The following is a 25,938-nucleotide window of genomic DNA, read 5'->3' as shown; positions in this document are numbered from 1 at the left end:
ACCTGGTGTGCTTGTTTAATTTGGCTTCCTTATTTCAGGAAAGGTAATATTGTGTGGATGATAATGGAATAGTGTAGATTAGATAGTCTTCAGTTTGGTTTCACAGGATGGCGCAACATCAGGGTCCGAAGGGCTGTGCTGTATTGTTCTGTGTTCTATAAAAGATGTGTAATGGAGATTCACCAGACTGACCTAGAAGAGAGATTGGGCAAACAGGGTTCTATAAAATCTCAATGAATGAGAGGTGCTCTCATTAAAACTGATCAAATACTTAGATAAGGGAGAAGCAGGTAAGATATTTCCCCTGATTGGAGAGTCTAGAACCAGAGGCACCGTTTATCAATAAGGGGGAGGATGCCAATTACACCCAAAATGAGAAGAAGGGTTTGAACCTTTGGAATCCTCCACTGCAAAGGGGGTATGTTCAATGCAGAGATTGATCATCAGAAATCTAGCAGTGGTGTACAAGGTTTATGGGAATGGGGAGGATAAAAAAGCATTGCAGTGTTTGATCAGCCATGATCGTATTAAATGTGGGGCAGCCTTGACAGGCTGTAGAGCTTACTTCTGTTTCCATGTTCCTAAATTTGGGGGCATGAATATGAAAATGAAATGCCAGAGTTAAAAATTCCCCAGATAAAAGGAAAAGTTTCTTCAACATAGCTTACAGGAGCATTATAATATAGACACCAAACCAGATGTGGAGGTATTAGGAACAATGACCAAAAGCGTGGTCAAAAATGTGGCTTTTAAGATAGCTTCTCTTGCCTCAGCATACATTAACATTCTCATTCACAGAAAAATCGAGCAAATATAATAAATTTGTTGCAGTAGACCAGCTGTGTGATATATTGGTTGTTTGGTTATATTAACCCTAGTGAATGTCGTCCCCCCTAGATATTTAGATGTCCTATATTGGAACAGTTTGTCCAAGGAGATACATTGATGTTCAAGATGCATGATATGTTAAGATAATTAACCAGACTTAGGAGGATCGAATTCCATTGAAGATTTCTGTAGTAGATGGGTACAGTATTTCTATTTTAGCTATTTAATCTCAGCAGCCATTCTTTTAGTGTATTGGAAACATTGGACTAATGTAGAAATAATACCAATGTTGTATGATTAAGTATTGTGGCTCCTATACTCAGTCTTCACCAGGACTTAAGGACTGTGGAACCCCTCACCTTCCTCAGATTTTCCTTCAATGCACAATCTTCAAGCTTTGAAATACCAATGTCTAATCACTGCTTCCTGATTGACCTAATCTCTCTCATTCTCCTAATTTTTGTCAGTTTATCAGTGAAGATAAATGTTGCCACTGGGTGTACTTGGTATATTGTCCTGCTGTACCAGAGGGGGGGCTAAAGTAAGTCACACAGTGGCACCATGCAGGAGGCTTTGTGAGATGTTATTAATTCACTTCAGATCTAGTTGGTGACTGCCAACAACAGACCTGCACCTACTAACTGACTTAGACCTCCATTCTCAAAATCCTCATTGTCTGGTTTCTGACCCTCTGTTTAAGCAACTGCTTCTCCACCACATTCTCGCCTCCTGCTTTGATGCCCGAGGCCTCCCCTGCGCCATACACCCCTGCCCGACCCCGAAAAACAGATTAATCTCTCTCATCCTTGCTGTGCCTTGTCTTTGTTGTTTAAGTGTATGGGATTCAGGCTTATGAGAACATGGCTGACAACTAGCTTAACCATGCACTGCCAGATCTGGTTGGAGCAGTTGAAACCTCATTGCATGCTGCTTTCATCTTTAAAACAGCTCACTATTTCAGGATCACCCTTGATGACAAGATAACTTCTTTTATGTACTACCCTTCATTTTAAAACCTTCTCCCCTTCAACCTTCATCTTCAACGTAATTGTGAGCAGCTCATGGACTGTTTTGTCACTAAGATCAATCCCATCCAATCATCTGTCTCTGATGCATCCCTCACTCCTAGTCCACCTAGCCCAACTTCCTCCAAAGCTGAGTCCTACCCGAGCCTGAACTTGCATCTTGTTCTCACTTCTGTCCTACCTCCTCACGTACCCTCTTGGAGTTCATCTGAGAGGAGACTCAGCCTGTTCCCTTAATCTCATTCTCGCTAAACTGCTCACCAGCAGATTTCCTGCTCCTTTGTCCCTATATCAGTTGATATTTTTAACAATTCTCTGTCCTTCTCTCCTTTAAATTTGCTGTCATCACTTCTCAAAAAGATCAAGACTTTTTGACTTTGTCCATCCAATTTCCATCCTCCCTTTCCTCTCCAAAGTCCTAGAACATAGTATTGTTTCCCAATTTCATTCCCTTCTTTGCCAGAACTCCATGTTTCGTTACCTGCAACACTATCAAAACAGCTACAATCAAATCCATTGATGGTATTCTGTGTGGACGTGAAAAGAATAGGCTTTGTCTCCTTGTCCTTTGATCGGGTTGACTATATTTCACCTCTCCACCATCGTCTGGCTGAGTGGGACTGCTTTCAAATGGTTCTATGCAGAAAATCACTTGCAGTAGATTTCCTTCCTGGTCCTGCACCATTAGATCCTTTGGGAACAGTGGGGGGTGTCTGTGACTGCCTCCTATTCCCAACTACATGCTGACTTTGTTCCAAACATAGTGTTAGCATACAAGTGATGACTGATGACACTCCGTTCTACCTCACCACCTGCTGTCATGACTTTTGTATCTGAGTTCCTGGGTTCTCTTCATCAAACTAAATTAGTGAACTTTTTGAGTTTTTAGAATTCTTGATAATTTATTGAACCTAATTCTGTGGTGAGATTTGAAATCTCAAAACTAGGCCATTAAACCCTTCACAGCTTTGAGAAAACAACCTGAACATTTCCAGTCACAGTCACACTGACTAAAATGCCAGAACAACCAAGGAGTTTTCAGCTAGTGGCATGGAGAGATACGCTAGAGGAGGGTGGAGGTGGGGAGAAAGTAGCATAGAGTACAATCGGTGAGTGGGGGAAGGGGATGAAGGTGATAGGTCGGAGGTGGGGGAGGGTGGAGTGGATAGGTGGTTGAAGAGCTACAGGGCAGAGGAAATGACCTGGGAGTTGCAGTGGGAGAGGGACTCCCTGAGATTCTTGTAGAGAGAGGAGGAAAACTTCTTCAAGGTAGGCATCTTTGCAAGAGGATTCGCAGTAGGGTTAAAATCAACTAGGTAAAAACAATGACTGCAGATGCTGGAAACCAGAGTTTAGATTACAGTGATGCTGGAAGAGCACAGCAGTTCAGGCAGCGTCCGAGGAGCAATAAAATCGACGTTTCGGGGCACCCACTGCAACTCCCAGGTCATTTCCTCTGCCCTGAAACTCTTCAACCATCTAACCACTCCACTGTCACCCCGCCCCCGACCTTATCACCTTCATCCCTTCCCCAACCCACCTATTGTGCTCTAAGCTACTTTCTCCCCCCCCCCCCCCCCCCCCCCCACCCTCCTCTCACTTATCTCTCCATGCTTCAGGCTCTCTGCCTTTATTCCTGATGAAGGACTTTTGCCCGAAACGTCAACTTTACTGCTCCTCGGATGCTGCCTGAACTGCTGTGCTCTTCCAGCACCACTAATCCAGAATCTGGTTTCCAGCATCTGCAGTCATTGTTTTTACCTAGTCTTCAGTAAGTGACCTTGTGCTGAAATCTGCCTGTCATTTCATTTGTGTGCCAGTGTACAGGTGAGAATAATTCTACTGATGTAGAGTACAGATACAAGGCATTGATTTAATCACTGGATTTGAATGACTGCCATAAACTATTGAAATGTCACTCTTGTTTATGATCTACTGTGTGGATGTTAATTAAATTCTGAATTAATTACTCCCCACACACTGCAGCTCATTGTTTTCCATTGTCTTGTCCCTTTGTCTCAACATTCTTGTTTCAGTTGTTGACTTTGTGAGAGTATCCAGGTTCATTGTTAATTTGCGATGTTTCTGAGCCACCCTATTCTCAGGTGTGCATCTAAAAGTACAAAATACTGTACGTAATTCATCTATTTTTGTCATATATTTGACATATCAGGCATTAGGAGTTAACCTGTAGTTTTGAACTTCGGGATCTGTTAGACTCACTATTGTCACACAACATATGACCTACTTTCCAACTGTAAATTCCTACGGCAGATTGAGCCGTAAGATCACAAGAGAGGAAACAATCCTGCTAAGAAAACCATTGCAGTACAAATAGGGAAAGCATATGTGAACAGACCACAGAATTTAAAAAACTAAGTTTTATTCTCAGGCAGCCTGGCATTGGCGTACTATGTTGCTCCAGTCAGCGTTTTCAATTTGCTGATTTTGTCTGTCATCCTCCTCTGAAGGTGTTGAATTGCAACCACATGGATCCATTCAGGATTCAGAGTTTGTTGCTCTACTGCCCATTCTTCATTAGAACCTCAGCTACAAATAGTCTGACACTGGGTACAGTCACAGAAGAGCTTCATCTTGTACCTGTCCAATGCCCACTGAAATTCGCTTGCCAGCATGAGGCTGTGGGCAGTGCTCAAAAGCAAGGCTTTGCTTGGCTGAGGGCTAGAGAGTAGCACTCGCAATGCTACCTGCACTTCGATCAACTAAAGTAGCACAACTAACCTCAAGGATTATTGCCTTATCAGCAATGGGTTACTACTTAGAGTCATAGCGATATACAGCACAGAAACAGTCTCTTCAGTCCAACTCGTCCATGCCAACCAGATATCCTAATCTAATCTAATCCTACTTGCCAGTATTTGGCCTATATCCGTCCAAACTCTTCCTATTCATATACCCATTCAGATGCCTTTTAAATGTTGTAACTGTACCAGTCTCCACCATTTTCTTTGGTAACTTGTTCCACACATACACCACACTCAGCGTGAAGAAATTGCTACTTAGATCCCTTTTAAATCTTTCCCCACTCATCCAACTCCCCACCCCAGGGAAAAGACCTTGTCTATTTATCCTATCCATGCCCCTGACGATTTTATAAACCTCTGTCAGGTCGCCCCTCAGACTCTGAAAATAAGCCCGGCCTGTTCAGTCTCTCCCTATAGCTTATACCCTCCAACATTTGAAACATCATAGTTTCATAATAATAGAAGTAGGAGTAGGCCACTTGGCCTACCAAGCCCACTGTGCCATTCATTAAGATCAGGGCTGATCTATGCGTCATCTCAGCCCCTCCTATCTGCATTATTCCCATAACCCTTAATTCCCCTATCATGCAAAATCCCATCCAACTGTGTCTTGAATATATTTAATGAAGCTGTCTCTACTACTTCCTTGGGCAGAGAATTCCATAGATTCACTACTGTCTGGGAAAAGCAGTTCCTCCTTGTCTTTATCCTGAATCTACTCCCCCTAATCTTAAGGCCATGTCCCCGAATCTTGATCTCACCCACCAGCAGTAACAGCTTGACTGCCTCTCTTATCTATCCTTTTCATAATTTTATGTTTATGTAAAATCCCCTCTCATTCTTCTAAATTCTAGTGAGTAGAGTCCTAGCCGGCTCAACCTCATCTCATGGGGTAATGCCCTCATCTCTGGAATCAACTTGGTGAACCTCCTTTGCACTGCCTCCAAAGCTAGGATATCCTTCCTCAAGTAAGGAGACCAGAACTGAGGACAGTACTCCAGGTGCAGTCACACCAACACCTTGTACAATTGCAGCAGAACCTCACTGCTCTTAAATTCAATCCCTCTAGCAATGAAAGCCAATATTCTATTTGACTTCCTGACTACTTGTTGCATCGGCATATCAACTTTTAGCGATTCATGTACGAACACTCCTAAGTTCCTCAGCACAACAGCATGCTGCAACCTTTCACCATTTAAATAATATTCTGACCTATTACTTTTACTTCCAAAGTGGATAATCTCACATTTACCATCACTATGCTCCATCTGCCAGACCCTTGCCCATTCACTTGACCTATCTCAATCTTTCTGCAGATCCTTCATATCCTCTGCACAGTTTGCCTTTCCACTCAATTTAGTGTCATCAGCAAACTTGGATACGTTACACCTGGTCTCCTCTTCCAAATTATGTATATATATCACAAACAGTTGGGGACCGAACACCGACCCCTGCAGCATCCTGCTTACCACTTACCTCCAACCAGAGAAACACCAATTTATCTCAACTCTCTGCTTTCTAATGGTTATCTAGTCCTCAATTCATGCTAGTACATTCCCTGCAAGTCCATCCATTCTTATGAATGAATGTTTTATTTGGCATCTTATTGAATACCATCTGGAAATCCAAGTATTCAACATCCATCTTATTACATTCTCAAAGAACTCCAGTAAGTTTGTTAAACATGACCTTCTCTTCCTGAATCCATGCTGCATCTGCTGATGGAGCCCTTTCCATCCAGATGTCTCACTATTCCTTCTTGAATGATAGCTCCAACATTTCTCAACCACAGATGTTCAGCTAACTGACCTATAGTTATCTGCCTTTTGCCTACACCCTTTTTTAAACAGCAGCGTAACATTTGCTGTCTTCCAGTCTGCTAAGACCTGCCAGGAATCCAGTGAATATTGGTAAATTACCATTAACGCATCTACTATAACTTGCCATTTCTTTCAGCACCCTGGGATGCATTCCATCAGGACCAGGGGACTTATCTACCTTTAAACCCTCAAGTGTTCTCAGCACTATCCCTTTGGTGATAACAATTGAATTGAGGTCCTCACCTCCCATTGTATCCTTAGCATCATTCTTTGGCATGTTTAACACATCTTCCACTGTGAAGACTGACACAAAATATTTATTCAAGGCCTCAGCAGTATTAGCATTAACCAAAATTAATTCCCCTTTCTCATCCTGCAAGGGACCTACTTCCACTTTACCCATCCTTTTCTGTTTTATACATTTATAAAATGTTTTCCTACCTATTTTTATATTCTATGCTAGTTTGCATTCATAATCTAGCTTTCCTTTCGTTATTGCTTGCTTCGTTGTTCTTTGTTACTTTTTAAACATCCTTGTAAATCTTTTCTGAATCTTTTCAAGTATTTCCTATAGCAGGGAAACCAGAATTGCACAAAGTATTCCAAAAGTGGCCTAACCAATATCCTGTACAGCAGCAAAATGACCTCCCAATTCATATAGTCAATGCTCTGATCATGTTATAAATGATCTCTCTCACCATTTTAGGTTGAGTGATATAAATGCCAACAGAGAATTCTCTTGCTCTTCTTTGAATAGTCTCATGGGACATGTTCAAAGCATTGGAGAAAGTAGACTGGGTTTCGCATTAACATCTTATCCACAAGGCAAAACATCTGACAGTGCAGCCCTCCTGTGGTACTGCACTGGGTGTTTTGGCCTAGATTATGTATTCAAGTTTCTGGAGTTGGACTTGTGCCTGCTTGTTACTGTTTCAGAGGTACAGTGCTACCAACCAAAGCACAGTTGGCATCTTCTCATTAATACTAAATGGACAAACAGTGTTCAATCTATTGGACAATCATTATTTAAGTCCTGTACATATATTTGAAATGGTTTGGTTTGCCGTGGCAGAGTGCATCTTCAGATGGATTGAGTTTCCTCTGAAAGTTGGTACACTGCTTGAATGGTGAAGGAATTGGCTGGGAAAAGTTTTGTCAAATTATTCTCAGCACTTTGCAAGCTCATTTTAGTTTGTAGCATTATTGTAGCACTCGACTTGTCCATTACATATTCCATCCTTATAATGCTACTCATTTAATACTGTCGGTTGAACCTTTACTGTAACTTTATTAGTTGCAGCTCCAGGCAGCATCACCAATATTCATCACTCAAACAGCTTGTATTACTGATAGCTGATTACAGTAAGAGCCAACTGGGTTTGGATTTTCTGATTAAAATGCATATGTTAGTCATCTTCACCTCTCGCTTCAAGACCAACCTATGCCAGCTGTGGGTCCAAACAAATCCAAACAGGTTAAAAATACCCTGTATTTCCATTCACACAGTGAAATAATTTGGTTTATAATGCTCACTTTATTGTTCAATCAATCAGACTGGGATTCATCTTTGATTCTGAGATTCTGGTCAGTTTGTCTCAGTTAAACGCTGGCTGACCTGAGGGAGAGCCCATATCGTCTCCATCAGCACCCCAGTTAATCTCATTAAAAAGAAGCTGTATCTGTAATGTAAAGGTCAGATGAAATGGAATAAGCGGCTGAGTAAGAGAGGAGAATATAACCAGGCAACCTGTTGTCTCTCCTGCTCTGCTGATTACAGGATGATAGAGAGGTTTCCTGGTGGGTGCTGAGCTGCAGCTTGAGATTGTCCAGCAATTGTAAAATGAGATATAGTACTTGAATTGACAAAAGACATTTCAGGGGTATCAGCTCATTGTGAATTCATCTTATAGACACTAGGCAGCCCACACAAGCACCGCATAGAGAAGTTATTTATGAGTACCAAGTAAATCTATTGTGTAGGGATGGAATAGAATATAGCAGGTGGACAATTCACTCTTCCAGATTTCCACTCAAGTGGCCAGATTGGAAATTGCTCCTGTTGTGTTGTCTCAATCTTACAGCCATTGTGTCTATCTACATTAGTGCATGTCATTAGGTTATTACGTATCAAATTTACACCAGGTAAGTTAGCATTGTGGCTGTAGTACCAAACTGAAGCCAGAGGTTTGAGAGTTCAAGTCCTGTCATGATAACTTGAATTCAATAACAAATGATCACAATTGTCCTCACAACCCCAACTAGCCTCCTGGAGATCAGATATTAAAATAGTCTTCCTCACTTGCCAAGTTGGAAGAAATTACAATCAATGACAGTCTCACATGGGTATTTTCAATCTGATAAACCAAAACGTTTTAGGTGTTAACCTTATACCTGTGTTTGGCCTCCTTATGGTGGAGCAGTGTTATATGCAGTGAAGTACTTCATACCTGTCTCAATTCATATCTACTGTTTCATGTTGGCAGAGGCGATGGTGTTGTAGGTTTGGGTGAGACTGCACTGTGAAATGATTGCTGTCAGAACAGTTCATCATGGTATTTTCACTTCTGTTCCTTGGGCACCACAAATTTCCTCACAACATTCCCTCCTCAATCTTCACCACTTGTCTGCTGCTTTTGGCATAGTTAGCCACACCATCTTCCTCTCTAATCATACGGTTGTGTAGAGCTACACTGACTGGGTCCCATTCTTGTCTATAGCCAATTGTAGCCAGTTTATTTCTTCTCCCCTCATCCTTGTACAGTTACCCAATGATCTGTTTGTGGTCTCCTCCTATTTCTCATTTGCAGGTTACCCCTCAGTGGCAACATCTGAAGAAAAGATTTTTTTTCCTCTTTGCACTGGAAGCACTCATCTTACCTCACCATCACATCTCAAAACTCCTCTACTATCTATAAGTTGTCAAACTCCTTGCGAATCTTTCAGAATTGGATAAACAGAAATTTCTGAAATAATTAACTGCAGTCACTGCTACAAGCTCTACTCCCTAGCTGTCAACTCCATCCCTCTCCCTGGGAAACTTTGGAGATCGTTGACAATCGTGATACAATGTTCAAACTTACTGACTTATGAACCATATATCTAAACTAATACTGAAACTGCCTATTGTCAACTCCATAACATCGCCCATCTTCACTTCTCCAACTGCTCATCTGCTCCTGAAAGCCTTGTCCTCATTTTGTGATATGTAGTCTTGACTATTCTGATGCAATTTCGTCTAGTCTCCCAGTTTCTATCCAACGAAAGCTTGAAGTCATCCAAACTCTGCCTCTGTCCTTATGTGCACCCAATAACCCAATGCTGCTTTTTTGTGGGCGGCACGGTGGCACAGTGGTTAGCACTGCTGCCTCACAGCGCCTGTAGACCCGGGTTCAATTCCCGACTCAGGCGACTGACTGTGTGGAGTTTGCATGTTCTCCCCGTGTCTGCGTGGGTTTCCTCCGGGTGCTCCGGTTTCCTCCCACAGTCCAAAGATGTGCAGGTCAGGTGAATTGGCCATGCTAAATTGCCCGTAGTGTTAGGTAAGGGGTAAATGTAGGGGTATGGGTGGGTTGCGCTTCGGCGGGGTCGGTGTGGACTTGTTGGGCCGAAGGGCCTGTTTCCACACTGTAAGTAATCTAATCTGATTCCAGTCAAGCAGTACCTCAATTTTAAAATTCTTCATCCTGTTTCATGTACCAAATTGTAGCTGTTTCTGTCCTGAACCCTCCCTCTCTTTGCTTTCATGAACCCCTCCATCCACCCCAGACATTGCTGAAAAGAGAGACAAACCTGACATTCATCAGAACAAATGCAAGAATGCCAGATTTCAAACAATCATAATTTGTACCACAGGGCAAGAGGGTGCTGGTTGGTTGGCAAGTCAACCAGGGTCAATGTTGAAGGCGCCCAGGATTATTCCCTCCAGTTATCTACAGGATAATAAATATAAAGAAGTCTATTTGAAGGCTGGGCAATATGATATTTCATTCACTGACCTGTTGCACTAATAAGCAAGAGAGAGAACAAATTAGGTTTATACCTTTATTTTACTTTCCCTCAGTCTAGCACTTACTCCACCAGACTGGAGAATTGTCCTGGTGTGCATGTCCCCCATCTGTGTGAACCTGGAGAATGGTGCGGCACGGTGGCTTAGTAGTTAGCACAGTTGCCTCACAGCACCTGGCCTTGATTCCACCCTCTGGTGACTATCTATGCAGAGTTTGTACATTCTCCACATATCTGCATGGGTTTCCTCCAGGTGCTCCAGTTTTCTCCCACAATCCAAAGATGTGAAAGTTAGGTTGATTGACTATGGAAAATGCAGGGTTATAGGGTGGGTGGGATGCGGGAAGGTGTTCTGGGTGGGATGCTCTTTGGAGGGTTGATGTGTGCTCAATGGGGCGAATGGCTGTGCATCGACACTAGGGATTTTATGATTCTAAGGTGCATCATTCCTAACATGCTTCATTATGAGAGCTGGCCCATAAATTAAGTCCTGATGAAGTAAGAGTCAATTTCAGATTCTGAAAACTTGATATTAGTAGTTCTAGCTATGCCCTTAGATATTCCAGGCTGATGTGACTGAACATGATAGGATGGTAACAGTAAACAATCAGAAGTGCAGAATAAAAGGAATAGTTCTTCTTAATTTTTCATGTGGCAAGATCAGTGGCAGCAAGGCTAATATTTATTATTCATCCCTAATTGTCCTTGAGAACGTGTTAATAAGCGTCTGTCTTGAACTACATCACTCCATCAGGTATAGATATATCCAGTGCAATTGGAAAGATTTGATCCAGTGACATTGCAGAAATTGCAGCATCAGGATGCTGTGTGATTTGAAGGGAAAATTGAAGGTTGTACAGTTGTCATTGTATGTGCTGCCATTGTCCTGCTAGGTGTACTGGTCACAGGTTTGGAAAGTGCTTTTGAAGGAGGTTTGACAAGTCGACGCACTTCATTCTTGCAAGTTGAACACATTGCTGCAAATACATGTTGGTTTGGGAGGGAGTGAACATCAAACATGGAGGATGGGGCATCGATCAAGCCTGAATATTGTTGAGCTTCCTGAGTGTTGCTGGAGCTGCACTCATCCAGCCACGTGAAGAATATTCCATCAGACTTCTGACCTCTGCTTGCAGATGGTGAACAAGTCAGTTGATTATCCTGCAATGAATGGGTATGGAAAGCTAAGCTGCTTTGATGAAGACTGTGCATTTTATTTGATAACCCTTTGAGATTTTGTCTAATCAGTGATCGTTTGATCTCTCACAGCTGATAAATCAAGTATTGAACCGAGTTACGGCTGAAAAGAACCTCTTTGACCGCGTTGTCAATCTGCGCTTACCTGGTGAGTAGTATCCTCTTCCATATCTTTGTGGAATTTTTTTTTTGTGATGTTTACTTAGATTATATACCCTTGGTTTGACCAGTGAGCTATTATTGAAAGCTATTACACTTTCATTGATCCATCAACTGCCATGGCACACTTTGCTGTTTGAAGCACATTCATATCCATTTACATATGTGTTGACAGACATTACCATCGGATTGTGTGTATGAAGCTCTAACGACCCTACCACAGTTAGGACTGTATGTGCGCTGCCACCCATTTTCCTGAGAGTTGGCTCTTGAAGAAAGGGGCTCAGAGTTTAGGAGATGGACTGATTTGGGAGCCATGAGCAAAGGGCAGTTGTGAAGGGAAAAGGGAAAGTGGCTTTGAGGAGGTGAGTGGAGAAGGGTATATTTGAAGGTGAGAGGAAAGGAAGGCACGCTGTGGTGAGATGATGGTGTTGTTGCAGCTTAGAATGGGTGGGGTGCGGTGAAGGGAACAAATGGGCCAAGAGGAATGAAGACATTAATGACCTTGGTCTGAGCAAGACAAAGACTCACTCAGAGTCATGATTTTTAATGTTAAATTTTAACTTACTGTTATTACAGATTTCCAGTTGAAATAAAATGCACTGATAAATTGATTGCAATGCAAGTTACTTTGATAAAGGAATGAGAAAGATTGTAAAAGTAAAATTGTTTAGATCTAGTCTTATTTGAATGGGAAGTTGGAGATTGGTTCAGCTCTTCTAATTTGATGATATTTCGAGATTGTTCTATTGCTAAAAGTTTAATCATTATGCAGGCTGTTAGTGACCGCGTATTGTATTAAAATGCCTCCTGGTATTTCTTACTATCCATGTGATCATTTCATTTTCTTCTTAATTTGTTTTAATGTGAGTGTCATAGGCAAGATCGGCAGCTATTACCCATCCATCCCTGAATTTACCTTGAGTTGGAATGATGCGATTCTTAACTAGTGCTGTCTGTGTGGGAGAGGTTGTCGGAGTTTTGATAAAACTGAGCGACTTGCCAGGCTCCTTAGGAGACCAGCTAAGAGTCCATCACATTACTATTAATCTTGTGCAAGGTTGCCAACCTTTTTCACGTTTGGTCAGAGGTGGAGGGAGCCAGCAGGCATATTCTCTCGAAAATAAAACTAAGAACTGCAAATGCTGGAAATCTGAAACAACAACAGAAATTGGTGTAGAGGCTCAGCAGGTCTGACAGCATCTGTGGAGCGATAACAGTTAACGTTTCGAGTCCAGTGACTGTTCCTCTGAAGAAGGGTCACGAGACTCAAAACATTAACTCTGTTTTCTCTCCACAGATACTGCCAGACCTCCAAGTTTCTCCAGCAATTTCTGTTTTTGTTTCTTTTTTCTCTCTATCTCTCTCTCTCTCTATCTGTCGCTCGCTCACTCTCTCTCCTCCTACCTCCCTCAGCTCAACCTGTCACTCCCTTTCACTTTCTGTCTCTTTCTCTCACACTCCGTAATCTCTCCTCTCCAGTCCCCTCACTAACTCACTCACTCATCCAACTCCCAGTCACGCCTTTGTCCTTCTACCCTCTGTAAGTCACCCCAATGACAGCCTGCCTAGTTTCACCGAACTTAACTCCAAACAAGACTGTCACCGTTTGCAACCTCAGGACATTCGAACATTGAGAAGTGCACCTTCAACTGTTTAGGTCCTAAACTTTGGATTTCCTACCCTCTCTTCTCTTTTCAGATAATTCCCAGAACTGTCACAGCTTTTGTTTACCTAACTGAATAGCTCCTGATGTTACTTGGTTTTAGATTTTGTCTATACTTTGTGAAGCACCTTGAGCATTTTACTATGTTAATTATATACGATTGTGTTCTAACTGGTAAGACAGTCAATCCAGAAGGATATAGCATGTTATATTAATATTGGCCATCAGACCTACCATACTCAGACATGCCCTTGAAAAGTCAGTGGAAGTAACAAGTAAATTGACATGTAACAAAATTTAAAATTCTGGAAGAATTGTTGCATCCCTGTAGGTGATGAGATAACATGGCAATATTTCATAACTGACAAATGGTAAACGATGTCAATTACATAGTATTTATTAGAAAGCTATTCCATCAAACTACAGATATCCATCTTTAACTGTTTAACATGACAAAATCCTACACCACAGGACTACGTCTCTAATTTCTATCCGCAGAATTGCAGTTTTTATATGAACTAGTCCAACATCACCCCCAATTTCCAGCAGGTTCACTCCTTCTATTTAACTGAGTCCTAACATTGAGATGTTGTCCCTCACATCCCCTTAGCCTGGGCCACATGAAACATCTCTTCAACCAGAGAGTAGTTTGTTGTCCTGCATTCAGCCTGGTGGTCTACAGGAAGGCCACACTGGCAGCTGTCCATGTTTCCTTTCATGCCAGACCCCTCTCTGTCCCCAAAATCTCTCAGACAGAAAGTCTTTCCACAATCAGGCTCAGCTGCTCTTGCATTTGCTTCAGTCATGACTGTTTTATACCTAACCTTTAGCAACTCTTGATTGTGGCTCTCCCTGCCCTGTCCTTATGGTAACTAAACCATCCGGCCTGTCGTTAGATAGAATTTATGACAGATCACATGACTCTCTTCATTTTCCCATGTACCTCAAATTAAAAAGACCATTTTAAATGTAACAGTCTTAGAAATTTCGAACTGGCTGACGCTAGTAGTGTAAATGATCAGTGTGTGGGACTTCTGTAGGGCTTTTGTGGCATAGGGGTAGTGCCCTTACCTCTGGACCACAGTGTGCACTGGATTTGTGTTAGGACATATCTGAACCAGCCAATTTATATTTAAAAAAATTAGGAACTTTCCATTTGTAGCAGAAGTAAAATGCCTGAGTAATTTCAACTTGCATTGCATCTTAAAGTGCTGCTAGCTGAAGGCTGCTTTTACACTTCAGTTTAGGCCCTGATCTTAGTCTTTGATGTAAATCAATGCAGTACGTTGGAGGCTGGGGTCACTGAACAGGAGAACTTAATGTATTGCTTAATCATTTTACACATCTTCCCGCAGGTTTGGAAAGTGTGGATCATTACCCAATCCTCGTAGCTGTAACGGGAATTCTTGTCCGCATTCTGGTTGACTCTGATGTTCAGGGGTAAGAAAGAGTTTGACAAAGGTTGAACAAGAGCAATGTTGAATCTTGATGTGACACTTTAAATGGTGGCATGCTGATCCCGCTCCTCCTCTCCTTCCCCCCCCCCCCCCCCCCTCTTTCTCATGTTTTGTTATTCTATTTAAGCAAGTTTACAAAAAATGCTTATTAAGTCCTGGCTAAAGAGCAAACGGGACAACTCTTGATGAGCTAAACCTGAGGTTTTGATCAATTATTCATAGTGTTGTCTGACAACGAATTTTTTCGAGACAAACAAAGTGTCAGAGTTTAACAGAGCTCTGTCAGAAGCAATGACTCAGCTACTGACCGGAAGTTGCTCCCATCGCCCTTTTGTTGGAAGATGGTCATTGCCTGGCTTTTTTGCGGCACAGGTGTTACTTGCAGCATAATCTAAGCTGTTCTTCATGTTACGTGGGTACAGTTCTTTCATTATATGAAGATTTGAGAGTGTGCTGAACATGGTGCAATTATCAGAAGACATTCCCATTTTTGATCTTGTTAAATGAAATATTATCAATGAAACAACTGAAGGTGGTTATATAATAACATCCTGGATCTTGGTGTACAGACCGTAGTATCAAAATTGTCAGACAGTACAAAACAAGTATGAACATCAAAGAGGGTAGTGTTGAACTTCAAAAGGCTATAGACAGGTTGATGGAAGGGCTGATAAATGACCGATGAAATTTAATGCAGAGAAGTATGAAATGTAAGGATAAGGAGGTCAGTGTTAGACAAAGGATACAAATGAAAAGCAGATGCAGGAGCAGAGGGAGCTGGTGTATGTTGCATAAGTCATTGAAGGTGGCAAGACTAGCTGAGGGTGTGATTAATAAAATATTCGGCTGGCCTGTATGTCTAGAGAACTGGAGTACAAAGATGCAGAAGTTATGCTGCAGTTATACAAAACTATGGTTTGACCCCACTTGTGCTGGTCTGGGCACATGCCATAGGAAGGATATATTGGCCTTGGAGGGAGTTAAAACATATGTTTGTAAGAATGGACTTAAGAAGTTATAGTGTGAAGAGAGATTACACAACTTAACCTAAATTCGAGAAAAACAAGTTTAAGGGTGATATGATTGAAGTCTTCACAATATTAACAGAAAGAGACAAGGTAGATAAAACTGTTTCCATTGGTTGAAGATCCTAGAACTTGGGCTTAGTCTAAAGGTTAGGGCCAGATATTAAGGAACAATGTTAGGCAGTGCTTATACACACAAACGATGGTTGACGTTTGGAGCTCTCTTCCAATGGCAGCTGGTGTTAGATCAGTTGTAAATTTTAGAAATGGGATAGAATACCTTTGCTTCGCAAAAATGTATAAGGGATAGGGGCCATAGGGAGGTATATGGAGTTAGGCCATAGATCAGCCATGATCTCGTTGAACAGTGGAACAGGCTTGAGGGATTGCATGTCCATTATTTGTTCCTATGTTCCATTCTAGGGTTTATTAATTGGAGTACGAAAACAAGGTTGTGTTAAACCTGTATTAAATACTGGCTCAGCCTCAACTTCTCAATGATATTCACACTTTAGGAAGGATAAGAAGGCATTTGAGCAGCTGTAGGAAAGATTCATGAAAATGCTTCCAACGACCAGGGCGATCAATTATGTAGATAGATTGGAGAAATTGGGACTGTTGTCCTTAGAGAAGACTGAGAGAAGATTTGTTAGAGGTATTCAAAATCATGAAGGGTCGGAACAGAACAGATGGTGAAAAGGTGTCCATTGGTGGAAGAATTGAGAATTGGAAGATTTGATTTAATATAGTTGACAAAAGAAGCAATGAAGATAGGAAGAGAAACATATTTTTGAGTGGGTGTTTAGAGTCTGTAATGTACTGCCTGATTGTGTGATGGAAGTAGGTCCAATCAAGACATTTAAAAAGAAATTGGATTGCTGCTTGAAAAGGAAGAACATACAGGGCTGCGAGGAGAAAGCAGGAGAGCAGAATAGGTGAATTATTTCTTCAGAGAACCAGCACAGACAGAATTGGCCAAATGACGTCATCCTTTGCTATAACCATTCTGGAACTCACACTGTGTATTGGTTAGGAGTCTGTTCGTAAATGCAGGTTGTTAGAAATGTTGACAGCACCTTTTATCTCACTTTACTGATGATTGAAAGTAGGCTGATGAGACACTGGTTGGCTGGACTGGATTTACCCTGGCCTTTGTGGTCAAGCTGTCCTCACAAAACATGCCAATGTTGTAGCTCTACTGACAGTTTGGCTAGAGGCGCGGCTAATTCTGGAGCACAGGTCTTACAACAGTGTTGTTATTGGAGCCCTTAGTGCTTTCTGAATCTGATGTGCAGAGTCATTTTTTGATATCCTGTGGAATTGGCTGAAGACTTGGATCTGAGATGTTGGGGAGTTCATGAGGAGGCAGAGATGGATCATCCACTGGTTATGACTCTTGTGTAGTTGCTGGTATTGTTTGTTGCAACCAGACACTGGCTGTATCTTCATTGATAAGCATGCTTATAAAGCAGCCTCTTCCCATTACTTATATAACTGTTGTGTCTTTACATCATTTGTCCACGATCATGAATTCTGTGAAATTGCAAGAGAGGAAGAGGGGATTATGTAGGATTTTCTACAATTCCGACTACTGGGACTGTGTCCTGTTCCAGTCCTCTATGGAAGATTACAACTGATGCATCCCCAGTTTCTTTTACTCATCCTTTTAATACGCTCGGATGTGTGCTGTCTGATCCTCAGAGGCTTAACCTGGCATCAATTTAGTAATCCCTGCTTGAAAGCATGAATGCATTAAGATTGAAAGGGCACTTTTCAGAATATACCCAACACTATCCTGATCTTTTCATTATGAGGTGTGCTTTCGGCTAAGGCTTAAGCATTGCTCTCAGGAAAACAATTTCTGGAATAATTCTGGCAACTTCAAATTGCATATGGATTGAAGCCAGTACACTGATCGGGCTGCAGTGAGTGAATGCTTCTGATCGCATGAGTAACCATGATGGAAGTAATGCCACGTAAAAGGTTGGCAATGAGATGCTACACAGTATAAGATGAAAACTAGAGCTCAGTTCATTTCAGAACACCAGTTACTGCTGTATCTGTGTATTACAACAGGAGTTTGTGACTGATAATTGCAGTTGCTTGTGTGAAGGATATTGCAGCAATTATAAATTAGAATCTCCTTCACTGCACCATGCTAAACACAAATGATATAATCCTTGAATCTAATAGCAGTACGGTGACTGTTTGCAGTGCACTTGGTGTCCTAGTGAAGGTCTTACATGATCTCGCCTTCTGATATGAGAGATAGACGCAGCATTGCGACAAATTAATGTCTGGAACACTCTAGGCTTTTTTGCTGTCCTGGGTATGGTTACTGTCAATGAGATAATACCACAAGAAATCACTGCTGATAATGTAAGCTAAATGTGAGTTATCAACTGATCAACATTAGTTAGTCCTGTGGTGAATGATATAAAAATATGAAAATACTGGAAACTCTCAGCAGGTCAGGCGGTATCTATTTGAAAGTAGGAATAGGTTTGAAAATGCCATGTGTTTTGCACTTAACAGATACTGCCCAACCTGATGAATATTTCTAGTATTTTCTGATGTTTGAGATTCTTTCATCAGCACTTCTGCTTTGATGTGTATCCAATTTCCTCAATGTTCTTTCGATGTCCTCTATTAGTCACCATTCCCAGGCTAAAATGTTGCACTTACAGGTTGCTGTCCACGCTTTGTAGAGGTGCGAGTGCAGGCTTTGCGTGTGTTATACTTGTCAAAGCCTCCCTTGTTTCTGAATGTCAATTCTAGTGGAGCTTAGTAACTATAATGTTTAGTATTGCACTATTCTGCATCGGTCAAATAGGGACAGGCATCAAATTTGCCTACTTCCCTGCTGCTTGATGATTCTCTTAAGTAACAAAGTCCCCTGTATTTGCTGTTTTTTCTGGATCTAGTCAACATCTTTGTCACCTCCAGTGTCCATACCAACGCTGTAGTTTTTTTCTCATTTCCTTCTTACAATGCTCCTTTCATAGACTTTCATAAAATCCATACGGTGTGGAAGCAGGCCATTCAACCTACAAAGTCCACACCAACTCTCCAAAGAACATCCCTCTCGGGCCCTGATAACCCTGCATTTCCCAAAGTCAAACTACCTGGCCTGCACATTGCCAGATATTGTGGGCAATTTAGCCTAGCCAGTCCACCTAACCAGCACATTTTTTGGACTGTGGAAGGAAACCAGAGCAGCTGGAAAAAAGCCATGTAAAAGTGGGGAAAATGTACAAACTCCACACTTTTGCCGAGACAGGAATCAACAGTGCCTTCACTGTGCTCCTATAGGCATAGAACTTTCACATTCCCCTTCCCAGCTAAAAATAACCACGTGTGATGCACATTGTGATTCAATGCTTCTATGTAATTGCAGCTAATCACTGTTAAGAATGACACAGTGTTGATACCTGACCACTTATGAGGTTCGACAGTAAATGTCAGGCTGATTGACTACACTGGGGAAAGTGAGCCAGTAAGACTTGACCAACTAAGAGACCATCACATTATCAGTTGTGTGATTAGTCGAATTGCAGTCATAATTTTGCTGTTAAAGCCAGCCTGGCCTAATTACTTTAAACTCTGAGGTTGTGATGAGCAAATTGAACAATCAATAGCAATGGACACGTGTACAATCTTCTGTATTTATTCTAATTTTCAGCATGAGCATAAGAGGCTGAGGGATGGCATTATAGAGGTTTGGCATTATAGAGGTTTATAAAATCATGAGGGGCATGGATAGGGTAAATAGGCAAGGTCTTTTTCCCAGGATGGCGGAGTCCAAAGCTAGAGAACATAGATTAAGGTGAAGGGGAAAGACTTAAAAGGGACCTGAGGGGCAAGATTTTCATGAAGAGGGTGGTGCGTGTATGGAATGAATTACCAGAGGAAATGATAGAGACGGGTACAATTAGAACATTTTAAAACGCGTCTGGATGGATACACTAATAAGGGTTTAGAGGGATATGGGCCAAATGCTGAAAATGGGACTAGATCAGTTTAGGATATTTGGTGGCATGTGCGAGTTTGACCGAAAGATCTATTTCTGTGCTGTATAACAATAACTAGATTATACTGATTGTTTTTGTATTTGTTTTAGCTTTCCAGCATCTACAATATTTTGCTTTTGTTTGAAGCAAAGAGAGTTCTTTTTTGTCAATAGTATTTAAAAAAAACACAATTTTCCAATCCCTTTCAGTTCTGAAGAGGAGTCATATTGGACTCAAACCATTAACTCTACTTGTCTCCCTCCACGGATGCTGCTAAAGCTGCTGAGTTTCTCCGGCAGTGTTTTTCTTTCCGATTTCCAGCATCTAGCATATTTTGCCTTTGCTTGTTTGTCTTTGAGCTGGCTTTCAGTAGTGTAAGAAAAAAGCTCAAGGGAAGAACTTGTCAAGAATCTCTTCTGAATCCAGTTAATCATTTCTAAGGTGTAGATGCTGCTGGTGCTCAAGAAACTCAGCATCCAAATTGCACACAGCAAGATCCCATAAGGTGACTTATATAAAGGTTCATCTGCTGTGGTGTAAATTAGCATTTGTCCATATTCCTTTTAGTTTTCACTACAGTTGTTGTTTGAGATCAGGAAACTAATTCCAATCTCTGATACACCAGATGTGGCCAGCATCTGTGGGTAGCACGGTGGCACAGTGGTTAGCACTGCTGCCTCGCAGCGCCAGAGACCCGGGTTCAATTCCCGCCTCAGGCGACTCTCTGTGTGGAGTTTGCACATTCTCCCTGTGTCTGCGTGGGTTTCCTCCGGGTGCTCCAGTTTCCTCCCACAATCCAAAAATGTGCAGGTGAATTGGCCATGCTAAATTGCCTGTAGTGTTAGGTGAAGGGGTAAATGTAGGAGAGTGGGTCTGGGTGGGTTACGCTTCGGTGGGTCGAAGAGCCTGTTTCCATACTGTAGGGAATCTAATCTAATCTCTCTTTACTTAGTGCAGATTTTTACTGTAATTGAACAAACAATTCAATATAAAAACAGTGGATTTAGAGTCCTATGGCATGGAGACTGGACAATTGACCCAAACTGGTCCATGCTGACCAAAATGTTCATCCACACTAACCCCGTTTACCTGCATTTGGCCCATGTCCTTCTAAACCTTTCCGATCCATGTATTTGTCCAGATGCCTTTTAAGTGTGGTTAATGTACCTGCCTCAACCACCTTCGCTGGCAGCTCATTCCATATGCGTATCACTCCCTGTTAAAACATTGCCCCTCAGGTTCCCTTCTATTCTTTCCCCTTTAATCTTAAACTGATGCCCTCTAGTCCTTGATTCCCCAACCCTGGGAAGAAGACAAAGACATTCACCCTATCCATGCCCCTCATGATCTTTAAATATTTCTATAAGATCTCTGCTCAGTCTCCTACATTTCAAAGAAAAATGTCCTAGCTTGTCCGACCTCTCCCTATAACTCAGACTGTTGAGTCCCGGCAACATCTTTCCTATAGCAAGGTGGCAAAAACTGAACAAAATACTCCCAAGTGTTGCCTCATCAACATCCTGTACAACTGCAATATAACTTCCTAGCTTCTATACTCAGTGCCCTGATTGATAAAGGCCAGTGTGCCAAAGCCGCCTTCATTGCCTTGTCTACCTGTGACTCCACTTTCAGAGAACCGTGCACTTGAACTCCAAGGTCCCTCTGTTCTACTATGCTCCTTAAGACCCTACCATTCACCATGAAACTCCTGTCTTGATTTGACTTCACAAAATGCAAGACTTGAGTGCTGTTGATATTCACGATAAATGAACAAGGATGTGTTTGTCCACTGCATGTGAGTTCTGTATTGCTCTCACCTCAATCTCATTTGCAGACCAAAGATCTTGCCTTTCCCTGCAGTGCAGTTTCTAGGATGGAGAGCTGTTAATATATCCATCGACTGGTTTCCAAAGTACCCAGGTTTTGGGCCGTGTGTAATCTGTCATGAATTGTTAAAAGGATGTTGCTAATACAAACGGGCATTCAAACTCTGAGGTGTTTGTAATGTGCAACTTGCACCATTGTGGGACAAAATGAAGTTTAATCTTCAGATTGTTTTGTAATTAAGCCAGAACAAAGATCTGAATTACTTATGACTGACAGCATCAGGGTTGTAGCTGTGTTGTTTTGTTAATTGTATCTGTCAGTATCACTTTTGCTTCTAAGTTCCATTGCAGGATTTGACCAAGTAAACCTGATACTCCAGTGAGGGGGTGTTGCACTGTTGTTGATATGATGAATAGCTGAAACGTACTTTTTCTGTCCCATGATTATCTCCCTGCATGTATCCTTAAAATAATTATCAGCAAATCCATGGGGGACATGTTGAAGTAGGAAAAAGGCAGCATGTAGCTGCATTAGGAACAGTTCTGGAACTTTGCAATTCTCACGCCTGTACTCCCGGCACTCAATCCTGCATCTATCCGTTCTTATGGTAATTGGACAGAGTTTTCCGAAATGGCAGCCAAAGAATCACAACATTTAAGTTAGTCAACAAAAAGAACAGAGACTAATCCAGAGTAAAATTATTTAGTCTAAGGAGAACAAGTTTCAGTGGGATGTAAATGAATTTCCTTAGGTAAAGCGGGTTTGAATATCAGCAGATAAAACCAACAGTTGCCATTAAAAGAGCAGATGGTTTGTGTTCTGCCAAAGTCCGTTCCTATAAGTGGCAATAATAAGACAAGCAAAAATCAGAATTCAATAGATTTCAGAAAGGATTGAGAGTAAAATGAAGCTGGAATAGCACATGCATCCCAGCTGTCAGGCTGATAGTACAGGTGATACTAAGGCTGAATATGGATAGTTCAGAGGGGAAATGCGGGTGAGTTGAGAGAGAAAAGCGCAGAGTACGGGGTGAGAAGGGTATCCAACATAAAAGCAAATAAGTAGAAAATAGTGATAACAAAAGTGCCAATGTTAATTAGGGACTGAGAGAGAGGTTTTACACATGGAGGCAGTGCTTATGGCTGTTGCAGTAAATGAACACTTTGCATCTCAGAGAACAAAGAGAAGTACAGCACAAGAACAGACCCTTCAGCCCTCCAAGCCTGTGCCGATCATCATGACCAAGCCTGTTTTGTATCCATTTAGTTAGCATTCCCCGATTCCCATGAGATTTTATTTTATGTACCAATATGCTATGTCGGACTTTATCAAATGCCTTACTAAAGTCCATATAAACTACATCCACAGCCCTTTCCTCATCAATAATCCTCGTCATCTCTTCAGAAAATTCAGTCAGATTGGTGAGACATGACCTTGGTGAGACATGCTGCCTATCACTAACTAGTCCATTTTCTTCCAAAACTTCTTCCTTCAAAATATTGACATTCTCGAGTATTTACACACACATCCCTGATCTCAACATCAGTCATGTCCTTCTCGGTGAACACTGATACAAAGTATTCATTAAGGATCTTTCCACTTCGTGTGGCTCCGTGCATAACTTTGCTCCTTTTCCTTGAGTAGGCCTACTCTTTCCCTTGCTACCCTCTTTCTTCTAATAAATGCACAAACCCCTTTGGATTTTCCTTGACTCTGTTTGCTAAAGACACTTCATGGCCTCTCTTAGCCTTCCTAATTCCGTGTTTATTCCTAATTTTTCTATACTCCTCAAGGGCTTCATCAGTTTGTAGCTGTCTAGACCTATCGTATGCCTCCTTTTTCCTTTTGAGTAAGCTTACAATCTCCCTTGTCATCCATGGTTCCTGAATCCTGCCATTCCAATCCTTCAATTTTGCAGGGACATGCATGTCCTGCACTTTCATCAACTGATCTCTGAAAGCCTCTCATATGACAAACGTAGATTTGCCCGCAAATAACTGCTCCCAATCAACAGTCTCCAGTTCTTGTCCAGTTTGGATGTAATTGGCCCTTGCCCAATTAAGCACCCTCACCTGAAAGCAACTCTTCTCCTTGTCTATGGTTACTTGAAATCTTATGTTCACTAAGCTCAGAATGCTCTTCGACTGGACCATAGATCACCTGTCCTGGCTCATTTCCTAATTCTAAGTTTAGTTTGGCCTCCTTTCTGGTTGGATTGTCAACATACTTTCTCAAAAAGCCCTCCTGGACACATCTAACAAAGTGCTCTCCATCTGAGCCCCTGGCTGTAAGGGAGACCCAAGGAGAAAGTGAGGACTGCAAATGCTAAAGAGTCAGAGTTGATCAAGTGTGGCACTGGAAAAGCAACAGCAGGTCAGGTAGCATCAGTGAAGCAAGAGAGTTGACGTGTCAGGCATAACCCTTCTTTCGGTCCTGAAGAAGGGTTATGGCCGAAATGTTGACTCTTGCTCCTCAAATGCTGCCTGACATACTGTGCCTTTTCCAATGCCAAACTTGATCAACTCTAAGGGGGTTCCTAGTCAATAAGAGGAAAGTTGAAGTCATCCACCACAACGGCCCTATTTTTTTTTCACACCTTCCCAATATCTGACTACAAATCTGCTCCTCTGTCTCTTGTGGGCTTTCAGGAGGTCAATAGAAAACTCCCAACATTGTGATTTTATCCTTCCAATTCTAAGTTCTGCCCGTAGTGCCTCACTGCAAACTCCCTCTGATGTGTCTTCCCTCAATAATGTGATGTGATCCCTAATCCTTAAGTCAAATCCCCCACCCCTTTTGTTTCCCTTTCTGTCCAATCTAAAACAGTGACTTGGAATGTTGAGCTGTCAGTCCTGTCCCTCTTTTAACCATGTCTCTGTAATGGCAATAACATCATAATGCCATGCAGTAATCCATGCTCTTAGTTCATTTGTCTTACCTGTTATACTTTTTGCATTGATGTAAATGCACTCTAGACCTCCAGTCCCTCTGAGCCCAACGACCTCCCTCTGCCAGCTCTTATTCTGCACTATGCATGTCTCAGTCTCACTTTTGTCCCCAGTCTCTGCACTTACTGGCCTGTTGTTCTGGTTCCCACCCCCATGCCACACTAGTATAAATCCTCCTGAGGAGCTCAAGTAAACCTCCTGTCCAGGATATTGGTTACCTTCCAGTTCAGGTGCAATCTGTCCTTTTTGTACAGGTCCCACCTTCCCCAGAAGACATCCCAATGATCCATATATCTGAAGCCCTCTCTCCTATACCAGCTCTCTAGCCACATGTTCAAATGTGTTCTGTCTCTGTTCCTTGCCTCATTAGCCCATGGCATAGGTAGTACTCCTGAGATTACTACTCTGGTACTCCTTTTTAGATCCCTGAATTGTCTTCGCAGGATCTCTTCCTTCTTCCTACTTATGTCATTTGTGCCGATGTGGACAATGACTTACATCTGTTTTCCCTACCGTTTCAGGATGTCCTGCACCCGCTCAGAGACATCCAGAATCCTGGCACCAGAGAGGCAACACACCATCCTCGAGTCTTGTTCATGGCCACAGAAATGCCTGTCTCTGCTCCTTACTATTGAGTCACCTACACCTATTGCTTTTGCTGCAAGCTTATGCCTTTACCTCACTGTCACTATTTGAAGGCCTGTACAATGCCCCACTCATGCAATCATGCTGAATGGATTTTGACTTTGCTTATTCAAGGAGAACCTCCCTTTCCAACACTGTAGTGGCTTCCTTAATCGATACTGCCAGCCATCTTACTTTTTTTCCATTCTTATTTTCCCTGAATGCTTTGTACCTTTGCACATTGAACTTTGTACTTTTGAATCTGAAGATGTTCAGTTTAGGTGGATTGGCCTTGCTAAATTGCCTATAGTGTCCAGGGATGTATAGGCCAGGTAGATTAGCCATGGAAGAATGCAGGATTACTGGGATAAGGTGAGGGGAGTGAATCTGAGTGGGATGCTCTTTGGAGGGGTTTGATACACCGAATGGCCTGCTTCTGCCACTGTAGGAATTCTATAGTTAAGCACCTGCTCCTTAGCATTTTTCAGTTTAAACCCTATTTTCATTATTGTTGCATCGTATTCCCAGCCGTTTGTGCTTATAACTCATCAATGTTACTCAGCCCATGTGTGCATTTACATA

At 42.0% G+C, this 25,938-nt stretch overlaps 1 protein-coding gene across 1 annotated transcript in view; it reads left to right on the top strand.

Moving 5' to 3' along the window:
- The window catches only part of LOC132822416 (E3 ubiquitin-protein ligase RNF123), a 379,484-nt gene that overhangs the window by 224,647 nt on the left and 128,899 nt on the right, over positions 1-25,938 (top strand). The window contains exons 34-35 of the mRNA XM_060835785.1: positions 11,713-11,788; positions 14,821-14,905. Of these exons, the coding sequence (XP_060691768.1) occupies positions 11,713-11,788; positions 14,821-14,905 (161 nt within the window). The remainder of the gene's footprint in view (positions 1-11,712; positions 11,789-14,820; positions 14,906-25,938) is intronic.

This window comes from Hemiscyllium ocellatum, chromosome 14 (assembly GCF_020745735.1).
Source record: "Hemiscyllium ocellatum isolate sHemOce1 chromosome 14, sHemOce1.pat.X.cur, whole genome shotgun sequence".
Lineage (NCBI taxonomy): Eukaryota > Metazoa > Chordata > Chondrichthyes > Orectolobiformes > Hemiscylliidae > Hemiscyllium > Hemiscyllium ocellatum.
Note: the sequence above shows the minus strand (reverse complement) of the source record. Positions and strands in the feature narration are given on the sequence as shown.